This window comes from Astatotilapia calliptera, chromosome 4 (assembly GCF_964374335.1).
Source record: "Astatotilapia calliptera chromosome 4, fAstCal68.1, whole genome shotgun sequence".
In the NCBI taxonomy this organism is placed as follows: Eukaryota; Metazoa; Chordata; class Actinopteri; order Cichliformes; family Cichlidae; genus Astatotilapia; species Astatotilapia calliptera.
In genome coordinates this window covers 18,432,265-18,446,826 of record NC_137425.1, presented here as the reverse complement: position 1 = coordinate 18,446,826, position 14,562 = coordinate 18,432,265, and the positions used below count along the sequence as shown (strand labels likewise).

General features: G+C 41.1%; 1 protein-coding gene across 2 annotated transcripts in view; it reads left to right on the top strand.

The window, feature by feature from the left end:
- LOC113020914 (Na(+)/H(+) exchange regulatory cofactor NHE-RF2) overlaps positions 1–4,104 on the top strand; it is a 35,422-nt gene extending 31,318 nt beyond the window's left edge. The window contains exons 4-6 of one of the 2 annotated variants that reach the window (XM_026165233.2): positions 1,972–2,125; positions 3,271–3,389; positions 3,496–4,104. In XM_026165233.2, the coding sequence (XP_026021018.2) occupies positions 1,972–2,125; positions 3,271–3,389; positions 3,496–3,660 (438 nt within the window). In that variant the 3' untranslated portion in view covers positions 3,661–4,104. Of the gene's footprint in view, positions 1–1,971; positions 2,126–3,270; positions 3,396–3,495 lie in introns of both variants that reach the window. The other variant, XM_026165234.2, reaches the window with a different exon arrangement.
- Positions 4,105–14,562: the final 10,458 nt, after the last annotated feature.

Here is a 14,562-nt window from a genome sequence, read left to right as displayed (position 1 = left end):
TTCAAAGGAGGTCGTCTGATTGTGGAGGTTTTCTTTTCGTTCTAATATTGTAGATGTAAAACACCTTGAGGCAAGTGTTTTTCTATGGTTTGCAGCTATATAAACAAAACTGAGTTGAACGGAACAATTGAAATGATTGTTTAGCTGGTAAACTTTAAAAATTGTTGTTCTATGTAAATTACATTAACATCTGTTACAAGCATGACTTAATCTGAGGCAAAATACTTGCAAACATTCATCTAAATCACATTTCATGCTTTGTTTGTTTGTCCGGCATCCCCTCCTGGGACTCTGCGTGGACAGAAGTGTTAAAAGTCACTCACAGTATCACATGCGTCATATTCTCAGATGTGTGGATGCATTTAAAATTGTTTGTTTCGATCAGTCCAAGGTTAGACCCACATGTGCAAATAGCATGAAAAACGTGAACTGCAGGTGGCAGGACCTCAGAAACGCACAGTCAGAGTATCAAGAGGTCCCACAAGGGTTTGTCCCATGAGAAATAAGCTTCTGCACGTTTCTACAGCCTGTATTAATGAGCTCAGTGGGCAAAGAACAGAGTGTATTGTCTTGTGTGGGATGGACTGTTAATGAAGTCTGTGAAACATGACACAACACCTGTTGTTTGGCCAAATACAAAGATGTTTGTTCTCTCGGATTCAAACTGTCTGTCTGTCCCTCTGGCTGACATAAGTCCTGCATTTGTGATTTTTTTGATGTAGAGAGGTTCACATTTTTCCATCTGTTGATCCTGCTCTCTCTACATTTCATTTCCATCTACTCTCTTTGCCCTTCCCTTCATTTTCTGTTTCCTGGTCTGTCATATTGTACCTTTTTGTCTACAGTTTTATTTTTTAAAGCTCAAATTTTCCATCCTCCTCTATCATAAGCAGTGAAATTTTACACAAATTTCCCTTCAGTACACTGACACCTGAAACTTGCACTATAGCCAGAGCCAAGGAGAGCCATCAATAATTGATTGTGTACCGACACTAACTCGGCATGCCGCGACTGCTGCCTTTTGAGAAGCCACGGTCTACTCAAAGTTTTCAAAACACAGCATCTAGATAAGATGAGGCAACAACAGACTGTTGTGTTATGCAAGTGAAGTGTAGAAAGCAAGGGCGACGTCACACAAGAGTAGATGTGGATGTGTGCTTTCCACACTGTTACGTCACGCTGCATCCATGGCCACACGTACGTACAGATGTAAAGAAAAAAGCTTTGCTTAATCGCTGTTGCAGAAATTCAAGAGGTAGTAGAATTGTTGCATTTTTCAGGCCCCCTGAAAAATAAACTCTGTGCAATTAGTTTGTGGCTGCATGGCTCCCCCTGCTGTTTGAATGAGGTAGCACAGACTTCTATACTGTACTGTCCCTTAAAAACTGACATTTCAGCAGAAGTCAAAATACCCTAAATGTCATTCCTTTAGGCTAAAATTTTATGACTATTCCTAAAGTGACCCAAAATGACCCTGGGTCGAATCAAGGAAAATCATGTTTTGAGGGAGTCTTGAATCATCAAACTATACATGCCATGTCTGTGTGTATTTTTTTTTATGGGACAGTGATGACAAAGTTGAATAAGGACCTCAACACTGTAATGAGGGCTGTCCGTGTTCCCATCCCATTTGCCCAGATTGCCCAAAAGACACTTCATGGGAGTGTAGATAACTTCATGTTGCTGGTTATAGTTACAGTTACTCGTGTAGCTGGGACTGTGACTGAGCATTAGCTGTTTACAAAACAGGTCTTCATAATAGCATGAATAGTAACTTACTCAAGGGTCAGAAGGTTAGCAGGTGTTCAGTCCAAAATAGAGAGTACTATTCACTGTATAGCTAACTATTAAGAAATTCAGTTTAAAGCTGTCATAAGCCTGGATGGAAAAGTTAAAAAGAATAACATGTAAAAGCATGATTCTTTTAAACAAAAGCAACCTTTCTTTTGTGTGTGTGTGTGTGTTTTCCAGGTTAATGGCGTTAACATCGAGGGCATGCGGCATGCAGAGGTGGTGGCCTTCATCAAGAAAGGGGGAGATGAAACCTGGCTGTTGGTGGTGGATCCAGAAACAGACGAGCACTTCAAGAGGAGGGGATTGATCCCCACAGTCAGCCATGTAAAAGGTGGGATTGTGCTACATCAGGCTATCAAGCAGCAGTGCAATTTGTAGGTAGATGACATAAATAATCTGGAGCCTGGCCATTTAGTGCTCTGTTTGTAAATATAAGAATTTTAAAATCTCTTGGGAGCCAATGTAAAGAGGATAAAATGGGAGTAATGTGAGCTTACTAGAACCTTTTAACAGGATGGCCACAGTATTTTATATCGCTTGGAGAGGTGAAAGAGATGATTTGTCCAAGAATGTAAACATGGCATTACAGTAATCTAAACACAATGGCACAGATGGATGAATATTTTTCTCCCGTTCACCTGAGGAGACCATATGTTGCAATTTAGAAATGTTCTTTAAATGAAAAAGGCAATAAAGATAAAGATTTTTCATCCAAGTTAAAGCCCAGGGAAGAATTGTTGAGCCTGGCATATTTTATGATCTTGGTCTTGGTCTTGGTGATATTTAAAACAAAGCAATTGGTAGAGAGCTAATGACTAATCTGTGTTAAACAGTGGACTAGGGGAACCTCACCTGTCCAGCTGGTGAGGTTTTAAAGGGATATAAAGCTGAATGTCATCGACGTAAAAACATTTGATAAGAAAAATCAATAAAAGATTGAAGGATGCCAGCTAAAGTATTTAGGATTTAGAAAGAAAAATACTAATTACCCCATGACTAAACCTTGTGGAGTCCCACAGTTTAGGGAGGCAATGTTAGAGGTGCACTTGCCAACCCTAACAGAGAAAGACCTATCAGATAAGTAAGAGGAAACCCAATCTAACGCAGAGCCAGCGATACCAGCTAAAACCTTAAGCCTATAAAGTAAAATGTTACAGTTAATGGTATTAAAAACTGCACTGAAGTAAAATCCATAAGACGCCATAAAAAGATCATTATACACCTTTAAAAGAGTGGTGGCAGTGGAGCGCTGCTTTTTACAGCCAGACTAATTTGCCTTTAATTTGTTCAGGTCATCTGCTTAGCACTGACTAAAAAGTCTAGCATACACAAACAAATAATTTGGGGTATCTTCCTATGTAAAGTTATTTTTTTTGAACAATTATTATCAAATAATGACAAAAGTAAAGACAAGCACTATGTCAAATAAGCCGTGGGCTTGGAAAACACTTCCTTCATATGTGAATGTTTTCGCAGACTATGACGGTCCATCCATATCCAATGGCTCCCCCAGTCCTCAGATCAATGGCAGCTCTACCACTCAGTCCATCCGGTCCACGCATTCTGACCTCAGCAGCCAGGGCAACAGCACGCAGGTGGATGTGAGCATTCGTGCACAGTGACATGTTTGGGCTTTGTACCTCCACATAAAAGCCTCTACCCTAATCCTTTGTTTGCATCTGTCTGTCTCATCATTTCTAGCTGGCAGATGATGAAGGTGGCCAGCTGTCTGACCCCTTTGCCGAGATGGGCCTGAGTCTCAGTGCTACGGCGGCAGAAGAAAAGAGGAAGGTCCGTGGTAAAGAAAAGAGGAAGGCCCCGCAGATGGACTGGACGAAGAAGCATGAGCTCTTCAGCAATTTCTGAGACATTCTGCTCTAAGGACACGACAAAGGACAGAGATTTATGCAGATCCCTGAATGGGAGACTTATCCTCTTGATATACAGATTCTCTTCTTCTTAGACAAAGAACCAAAATAACCCTTCAAACAGAAGATATTTTCATCCTGGGATTTAATGTGACAGAACTGTTCGAAGGATTTTACTTCTTAAGTGACTTAATAGTTCCTTTTCGTTCAAGTCCAGCATAAAGGAAGTGCTATATGACTTTGTGACTGCAAAAAATATGCTCAGAAGGGAACTTTGTCCTTACATGTACTGCTGTCCTTGGGGAAAGTGCAGTCAAATATTCACAAATTTGCCTTTGTCTTTACTTGATTACCCCATTCTCCCTGCTCCTAGAGACTCTTTTTGACAGCTATTTTTATATTTAAAAAGTATAAGCGACTATGATTAAACAGTATCCCATTATCGTGGACTGCGTTTGAGAGATTTTTGAGGACACTGTGACATGAATGATTGTGGATAATGTGGGGATTTTGTCCCACAGAAGTCATAAGAAGCCCAAAGTTTGACAGAAGATCACTGTGAAAGAGTTGAGACCCTCCACCTTCAGCCCATTGATCCCATGTTTGATTGTAACCACTGATAAAGAAAATGATAGTTGAGCATAGTGTATCCTACGTGTATTCGTACCTTTACTTTGAGTCGATTACTTTGATTTACGAATCCCCTACTTGTTATTTAACCATTAGTCGTAATAAGTGTATCACCACTAACCTCTATTTACAAAGTGCTCCAGTGCACACATGCATAACAAAGGGAGGCACCACTATTATTAATTGTGTTATTGAAGGAAATAATAGGCATGAAAAGTGAGGGAGTTTCTCAGGGGAAATAGTGTGAGGGATGAGTTTTGTTGTTGTTATTGAAGGCTCGATGTGTACAGCAGGGGGCGAACTTACACCATGAATAGATACCCCCTTTTGACACTAAACGGAATAGATGTTTATCCAGACTTCATTCATCATCTTAAAATGTCCCAGAAACATTAAATAATTCAGATGAAGTGGAGAAAATAAACTTTAGATAATTTGAAGATGTATTTGTATTAGACAGCATTATTCAGATTTAATGTGAAGTGGCCTACACTTTATGAGCTAGTTATGTTTTGTTGGACTTTGATTCAAAGGTAAGTTGTTAAATATGAAGGTATGAAGCTCAGCATCATTTTATAAGTAGCTTTGGAAGGGAAATGTAATTGCTGGCCACGTGCTAATAATCAGTCAGTATTAACTATAGTATTGTCTTGTAAATGTGAAGTTTATCAAGTTGATTTGTGCTCAAGGAAGGTCAATATTTTGTGACAGTGCTGGGAGAAACCCCTGAGCCACCTTTCATTTTTTTCTACATTTTGCTAGGAAAATAGGAAATGTATGCAGTGATTTAACAAAACATGCAAATATACTTGTAAATACAGTATGTAAGGCAAAAATTCTGATGAGATTGTAAGTCAGTATTTTGTATGACCACCTTTATTTTTCAACATAGCCTGAATTCTTTTAATCCGGTCTTTAAGTCTGACGTCACTGGGCTCAAACTTCGCTGCAGGTCCCAAAGTCAAATGATCACTATGGCATCACTGAGAGTTGAAAAACTGTCTAAAGTCTTTCATCTGTAATAAAATGATCCGCGTTCTGCTCTACCAGGTGTAACATTGAGTTTATCATCCAAGCATCCATGAAAACGGAATTTATGAAATTTAACGGAGTAGAAATTAGCAGGAAGTTAGCTCGCTAGCTTCTATCTAAATACAATATAACATGTCCTGACTGCGGGACTTTGGAAACAAATTCAAACGTACGGCTCTGTTATCACTTCCAACATAAATGAAGACAGAAAACTAAACAGCAGTGACGTTTGTAGGGTTACTGAAGTTTGGCTAGCTGGTATATAATGACCGCTAGCGACACAGCTATGTGAGCACACACTAACGTTTGTCCACTCGATAAAAGTTAACGTGAGTGTTCTCGGTGGTCAGGAACAAATGTAATCACATGGCAGGATGCTGTAAACGGACCAAACTTCAGCCAGGAGAACAACTGAGATAATCCATCCACAATACAAAGTTAGTCATTCATATACTGCTGCATGGGCTGGGCTGTAGTTACATCGTAAGGTTTTAAAAACTGAGCTTAGATAAATAATTAGCGGTAATAAAAGCCGAGGGATCCCAACAGTGATCACTGACTGTTTTAGGAGCTTTTTGAGATTAAATAGAAGAAAATACAAAACATTAAACATGTTAACAACACAAAAGCCATATTAAACGCAGACTACTTTAGGCCCGGAAGTAGGATTCGTGACGTCATCACTTAACGACTGGATAGCTTTCTTGTCATTTCTTTCTTCTTTTCTTTTTTTTCTCGATAGGTTGAAAGTAACAAAGTGTCTAAAGATATCATTTTAAACTGGTTCTTTGCTAAGTTGTCTGTCATGTCTACATACAAGATTGGTTTATCCCTTGAGTTAGATGCCTTTTTTAAGCTTGAATGAGTCATAGGTCAGTTTTAAGTGCTTAACAAAAAAAAGAAGGTACAAAGACTGGACTGAAAATGATTGAAAAAGCAGCCAATTTCAAAAGAAGAGAGAAAAATTACAAGAAAATTGGGTCTATGAAAACAAAATGTGAAAAAATGAAGGGTGGCTCAAGTCTGTTGCGCAACTCTGTACATTTTCCTGCTTCCGGCCAGATATAAAGCAACTGTGTCCGGAAGGAACAAATTCACCTAGAAAGCCCACTAATTAACTTGTGTGGTCTATTTTAATGATATGTTTTCTTTTTAATGAGCTTTTGAGACAAACTGGACAAAAGATGAGAGCCAAAACGCTTTTGTTTTTATCTCTTTAACTGCACATCACTAGGCTAGCTGTTAATGTATTTGTGCTAAGCTAAGTTAGCCAGCTACTCCCTATAGCTTTCTATTTTACTTACAAACAACAGAATGGCATCTATCCTCTCACAATACAAAAACTAAAAGTATGCGTATTTACCATAACATTGAACTATTTAATGTTCAGCTTTTCAATATAAGAGGATCCATGCAAGTACACTCGTAGAGATTGCATATGAAGCTAAATATCTGTATGTATGTATTCTGTAAGTGACAGCCCTGCTTGACCACTGCAAGAAGACAGTAGTTGGAGTCATGGTATCTCTCACCTACAGCTTGAGCAGTTTGTGTGGTGTATTGTAGGTTGTAGGGAGTGTCAGAGAAGCACACATTGAGGTCAGAGATGCTCTGGAGGATCTAGTGGAAGAGACTGTGGGAGCCATGGAGCTTACCGAGGATTATTACACATACAGGGACAGCTGTCATACACATGCTCACACACGTTGGGTGCACAATGTGTGTGGAGAGGAGTTATACATGCCATAATCCAACCAATATTGATATAATGTATGACAGCAAGTGGATTTCTGTTCTCATTCACGACCACAGTCTTTCCACACAGTGTCGTGATTCATCTTCAGTGTCTGTCTGTGTGCGCTGTAGGGCTCGCTCTGTATGTTCTGACAATCAGCAAAGCAGTCTCTTGTTATTGCGGCTCATGTTTGTACAGTAAAAGAATACGGTATATGTGGCAGGTTGCATTTTTTTTTCAATAAAGTGTGACAATGGTGTTTCCATCACTCTCTCTAAGATGGATTTGAGCTTTGTTTTGACCTACGTTGTATCACTGAAACATTTCTTCTCTCTATTGGTGTTTTTTTTTATAGTCACAGTATCTCTCATTTGCTCCTCATTCCTCTCTTTCCCCCTGAACCCACTCGACCCTCTGTGGCCCAGGATTATGTGGGCATACAGTTTCAGTTTCAGCGTGTTGTCAGAATTCTCCTCCACCCAGCTGCTTTGAGCTCTTTGGGCTGACAAAGGTGAAACCGAGGTCAAAAGTGCGCTTGCGTGCACATGTGAGCGTGCATGGCGAATTTGAGGCTTTTGTGTGCACCGCTATCGTCTGCCTTGAAGAGAACGACCTTTGGCTGTAATTTTTTTCGCTCTTTCTTCACTCATTCCCCACAAAGTCTTCTTCTATGACTATTTCGCCACGTAAGCAAAGCACAGGTTCATGATAAGCTACTTTTTGTATTAGTGAGAAATAGCCTTTTTTAGGGTATTGCAACAGTTCAGAACCTGGAGGTCTGGACCCCCAAAATAAATCTGGAGGGACACGAGAATATTAATTGTATATGAAATAACAAAACTAATATAAATCACATTTGGCTTTTCTCTAATCTTGGCTTTATATGTAAAAAGTTTGGTAATACATGCAACACTCAAACTTCAACATAAACAGTCACAGCCACTGCATTAGGTACACCTTGGTAGTACGGAGTTGGATCCCCTTTTGCCTTCAGAAGTCTCTTAATTCTTCTTAGCATAGATTCAACAAGATGCTGGAAACATTTCTCAGAGATTTTGGTTCATAATAACATGGTAGCGTCACAAAGTAGCAGCAGATTTCCCAGCTACTAATCTACTAATGTAGATCCGACCATTCCACCACATCCCAGCGATGCTCAATTGAGATCTGGTGACTGTGGAGACCATTTGAGTGCAGTGAACTCATTATCGTGTTCATGAAACCAATTAGAGACTTGAGCTTTATAACACGGAGCATTAGCTCACAGGAAGGAGCCACCAGAGGATGGTAAACTGTGGTCCTAAAGGGATGGACATGGCAGCATGGCATTTAAAAGATGATCGATTGGTACTGAGACACTCAAAGTTTAGTAAGAAAATATCCCCCACACAATTATATCACCAGCAGCAGACTGAACCACTTTACAAGGCAGGATGGATTCATGCTTTGATGCTGTTTATGCCAAATTCTATAATCAAAGCAGAATTTGAGGCTCATCTGACCATCCAACATTTTTACAGACTTTCCAGACTTTCCTGTTCTTGGCCAACAAAAACAGCCCCTAGTTTGATCTTCTGCTGCTTTAGCCCATCTGTTGTGTGTTCAAAGATGCTCTTCTGCGTACATCAGTTGTGATGAGTGGCTATTTGAGTTACTGTTGCTTTCCTATCAGCTTGATATGAACAATGACATAAGCAAGGCATTTTCATCCAGGGAACTGGATATTGTCTCTTTTTTATTTAGACCATTTAAACCCTAGAGATGCTTGTGTTGGGGAATCCCAGTAGATCGGCAGTTTCTGATCTACTTAGAAAGCCTGTCTGGCACCAATATTCAAAGTTACTTAAATCACCTATCTTCTTAATTCTGAAGCTCAATTTTAACCTCAGCAGTTCCTCCTGACTATGTATACACATATAAATGCATTGAGTTGCTGCCATATAATTAGATATTTACATTAACAAGCAGTTGAACAGTAATAAAGCGTCCAGTCACTGTATATTATTGTGGGTGTATGTAAATTCCCTTTATAATGAAAAAGAAAAAATAAATAAAGGGTAGTCCACTAGGGGGCACAACCAGGATTTAGGAATCCAGGAAGTAGGCCAAACCTTACTTGCTTCAGTCTGCTAGTACATCCAGTGCCCTACCTGATCTTTGTGAAAAGGCAGTGCTACACGTGGGCACATTATCAAACTCCCTGGAGGTTATGGCAAGGCCGAGCAGTGACGCCAGCACATCAAAGGACAGGCGCCGTTCAAAGCACTCTGCAATTTCAGAACAGTAAAAAAAAAGAAAGGAAAAAGAAGCAGGAGAACAGAAGCAGAGAATAGAGCCACAGGTGGGCACTTTCTGTTTAGCCGATGCAAGCATTTTTACCTACTACTGATGATAGATGATTGCCTGTCTTGCACCCTAGTTTTCTGTTCTCCTGCACTGTAATACCTCAGTGTAAACAGTTATTTTCACCTATTTGCAGCCTGTTCTTTTCCAGCCTTAGTTTATATTCTGTTCAGTGTGTGTGTGTGTGTGTGTGTGTGTGTGTGTGTGTGTGTGTGTGTGTGTGTGTGTGTGTGTGTGTGTGTGTGTCCTTTGATCCTGTTTGCATGCACCTTAGTGCCACCATCATCCCACCCAACTATGCCAACCATTTCACAGTGCCAGGGCTGCCCGGGATGCCTGCAAGGAGAGAGAGAAACCAGAGACTGACAGGGAGGTGCACAGAGAGAGAGAGAGATGGAAGGGAGGGGTGGAGGGTGCGTTCCCATGGCAACTGTGTTTTTGTTAGCGCTCGTGAGTCAGACAAGCAGTGAGTCACAGTCAGGAGGAAACACACACACACACACAGTCACATTCATACGCTCCCACTCACTCAGAGAGAAGCCAAATAAGGACAGCTACATGCACAGAGAGGAGACTGAGAAGGCAAAAAAAAAGAAAAGAAAAGAAAAAAGAGAGGGGAACGAGACGAATAAATTGCTCAAATCCAGAAATAATCAAGAGAAAGAAAATTTAAAAAATGATAAAAAGCTACAAGCGGGTCCAGGTAAATGAAGAAAATACGAGGAGAACGAGGATAGAAGAGTGCACAAAAGTGGAGAGAAGCAAAAAAATAAATAACTAAAAGCCAAAGGGCATGAGCTGCAGGCACATAACCTCTCCCCAGAGCACCCTTCACATGGGCGGAGGCAGCGGAAACACACATACAGACACACCCAGTTTGTGCACACCTTGGCTTAACTTGCTAAACCACCCATTTATTGTCTCACGGCTACACACCGAGGAAGGCCACCTGGTTATGCACAACAAACTTTGCATAATCTGCAGGTCAATGTACACTTTTATTATTTTTTCCTAACAAACTGAAAAAAGCGACACGTTTAGCAAAGCTTTTGACTTCAGATCTCGTCGTGTAATGAAAATGAGTGATTAAACCCGTGTTTCATCATCTTCTGTCCTCTGCGACCAGTCGACGTTCCCACGGCCTGTTGCGATTTTTTATAGCCGTATGGTCCTTTGGGTGGTAAACGTGACTAAAAATTATTTACACAAAGAAGGTGTTTGTGTAGGCAGTAGCAGAGCGTGGCTCACCCCCGTATAAAATGTGTGTTTTGACTACTATTGACCCCTGCTGAGTAACAGAAAGTAGACCGCACACAAACGCACACAGATCTCTTTTTTTTTTCTTCTTTCTGCACTGATGTGTGCGCGTGTTTATAAGCTGTCATAAACGTTCACACACTGGAAGACCTAGTTGCTTCACAAAGCTGACTACCATCTTCCACTCACGGGCTTTTTTTGTCCTCTCAGTTCAGTTCCCCGACTTTTAATGGTGTGATATACTACTGGAGCTTTTGTGTAAATAGTGAATGAATGACTGCATTTAGTAGTATTTAAAAGGAACATGTGTGATCATTTAAACTCTTTAAAACAAACCGGGTGAAGGGAGGGAAAAAAATGCAACTTTTCCCTTCTTTCTCTCTGCTCTAGTCTTTGTCTGAAGTTCAGCTCAAAGCACTCTATCAGAGCTCGTGTTGATAACTTGTCATGTCAGCTTTATAACAGCAGAGATAAGGCACTAGATATTTCAACTGTCCTCCAACTGCCATGGGTTTGTTCATTTTTTCACAATGTACTCAATATTGTCAAAAGTATTCACTCATCTGCCTTCACACGCATATGAGCTTGAGTGACATCCCATTCTTAATTCATAGGGCTTAATATGATTTCAGCCCTCTGGAGCTATAACAGCTTCAACTCTTCTGGGAAAGCTTTCAACAATTTAAGGAGTGTGTTTATGGGAATTTTTCACCATTCTTTCAGAAGCATATTTGTGAGTTCAGACACTGATGCTGGCTCATCGACTCGGCTCTACTTCAACCCAATGGTGTTCTTTTGGGTTGAGGTCAGGACTCCGTGCAGGCCAGTCAAGTTCTTCTACACCAGACTCACACCAATACACAAAGCTTTGTGTATTGGTGCGCAGTCATGTTGGAAGAAGAAGGGGCCATCCCCAAACTGTTCCCACAAAGTTGTGAGCATGAAATTGTCCAAAATGTCTTGGTATGCTGGAGCATTAAAGGTTCTTTTCACTGGAACTAAGGGGCTGAGCCCAACTCCTGAAAAATATCTCCACACCATAATCCTCCCTCAACGAAGCTTTACACTTTGCACAATGCACTCAGACAGCCACGGAAGTGACTGGAACACCTGACTTCAATGATTTTAATGTGGGGGAATATTTTGGGAAATATAGTGTGAGTACAAGAAGGTCAAAAAACAGCAAAGCCTAAACTATATTCTCACGTATGTTTAAAATTAATTTCCTGTGCTTCTATTGCAGGTGAGCAGCAGGTGGAGAATGTAAAATGTAAGTGCTGTACTTGTAGAAAGGGTGGGGGTCAGAGGTCACTGCTGAGTGGGCAGGGTATCTGGGAGCTAACGAGGGAGGGTAAAATGTGTTGTGGAGCTGTGAAAGGGCGCAGGAGAATGTGCACGCCTGTTAACGCACAAGTGATTAATGAGACGGAGGAAGCCAGTCGGCCCGTGTGTGTCACTCCAGATGATGTCAACGGTTGAGCAGAGGAACAGAAACAACCCCGTTGCTACAGACAGGCTTCCTCTCTCCTGCGCTGAAAAATTATGCGTTACACATACAGTACGCCACATTTCATCAGTTCCTCATACAGAGAAGGAACAGCACATCCATGAGGAAGGTTCACAGGTTTACTTTATTCTCTATAATTATTCCTGCCTTGAAGCAGTTTCGGCTTCCTCCTTTTTGCAGCCACAGTGGGCTTTCGTTATTTCTGTCTTGATTTTCTCAATCAAGTCTCTGTGGCGGCTTGTCCTGTTAACGGTTGATTAAAGTTCTGGTAGTCACACTCAAAGTAAGAGTCGCAGAAATTCCCCTGTGAGTTTTTGGGGCCCTGGTTTCTCTTCTGAGGCTGCTCAAAGGTCACCTCTTGGTTTCACAGGTTATCAGTCTATGTTTTTGTCAGCTAATATTGACACGATCGAGCTGACTTAATCAAACAAGAAATCATGAAATCATATAAAATGACTCATAGGATGTTATAACCCAATTATAGCATTTCGTTCTCACTCTGCTGATTTATTTGTGGTTCCTTAGTATTTTAAAGTAGTATGGGAGGAAGAGCCTTCAGTTTTCAGGGCCTTGTTCTGTGGAACCAGCTGACTTAATCAAACAAGAAATCATGAAATCATATAAATTGACTCATAGGATGTTATAACCCGATTATAGCATTTCGTTCTCACTCTGCTGACTTATTTGTGGTTCCTTAGTATTTTAAAGTAGTATGGGAGGAAGAGCCTTCAGTTTTCAGGGCCTTGTTCTGTGGAACCAGCGCCTAGTTTGGAGCCAGAAACCCTCTCTGCTTTTAAGATTGGGCTTAAAACTTTCCTTTTTGAATAAGCATATAGTTACAGCTGGATCGTGTGACACTGAATCCTCCCTTAGTTACGGTGCAATAGTCCTGGCTGCTGGGGGCTTCCCATGATTCAGTGTTTCTTCACTACTCACCTCTTTTAACTCTGTCTGTTTATGGACCACTCTGCATTTAATCATTAGTTATTATTAATCTCTGGCTCTCTTCCACAGCATGTCTTATGCCTTATCTCCCTCCCACTGTTCCCAAGTGCTTGCTCATAGGGTGGGTTTTTTTAAGTTTGGGTTTTTCTCTGTATTATTGTAGGGCCTTTAAAACGCCTTCAGGTGATCTGTTGGGATTTGGTGCAATATAAATTAAGCTGAATTGAATCGTTTTAGGACACGTCTAATACAGCAGTTTCAGTTTGTTTGGGATTTTTATTAATTTCTTCCTCTTTCTATGCTTTATGGTGTTTTAATCATAAATGAAACCAAAGCTATGATTGTGGCTGTGGCCAGCACTAATATTGTTTTCCATCTTCATGGCCCCACCGACAAATAGGTCATTCAACCATATCTGCATTTAATCTTTCCTTCTCCCTTCAACTTGTTTTGCTCTGTCGCTCACTCCCATGCTATGAGCTCACTTCAATAAAATTCACCTCTGTTTCTTCTTCTCTGTTTATGTGTCCTGAGAATTCAACTGTCGACTGAGTTTTGACACCAGAAGCTGAACCCAGAGGGGTTGGCTGGGTGCATGGATGGATGGATGTCTATCAGAAAGGGGGCCACACAGAAAAGTATGGGGAAGTAGAAAGAACAGGAGAAAGGGGCAAAAAGAAATCACAGCACACAAGAAAGTTAGGTAAGTTAATGAACTGGTGTTGAGTAAAGAGACGACAATGAGCAAGAGGGACAGCAGCAGTCGAAGGAGGGGGGGAGGGAGAGGGCCAAAAGAAAGGCAAGCACAGAAGGCAGGGGGTTGTAAAGGTGGTCTTGGCAGCGTATTTTTAGCACACTGAGTGGAAGAGGGCGGTATCTTCTCAAGGGGTTTTTCCAGAGGAGTATATTTAGAGGCAGGGTGTGTAAAAAGACAGAGGGAGAACAGGAGGGATGTGCACTGTACACTAAGGCCTGCCTGATGTAAGAGTCTGCAATAAGACCACACACATTCCCTTTGTACTCTCTGTGCCACTGCCCTTCTCATATCTGCCTCTTCACCGTATACGAAACACTTTACAGTACGCAAGCAGGCCACCGCCTCTGTAAGTCGCTTTCAGGCGTTCACTTATGTTTTTCACTCTTGAACCCGCACGTCCTGGAGTCCTCTCACAAGCTCCAAAACACACAGTAAACACACGCATTCTTGACCCAGTTTTTTAAAGCACGGGAGTAAGTTTCTCGACCTGCCTGCCTGTAGTCGGGCAGGTCGAGATATTTAAAACAGCCCAACAGCTTTTCAGCACATCAACTAACACCAAGGCATACCAGACACCGCAAATCAGACAGCAATTTTCCAAATACTGAGGTAGCTAATGTGGTATAAAGTTGAAGGGAGAGCGGGAGACAGCTGAAAAAGCAATGCTAATAATAATGAGAGAAATGAGAGAGAC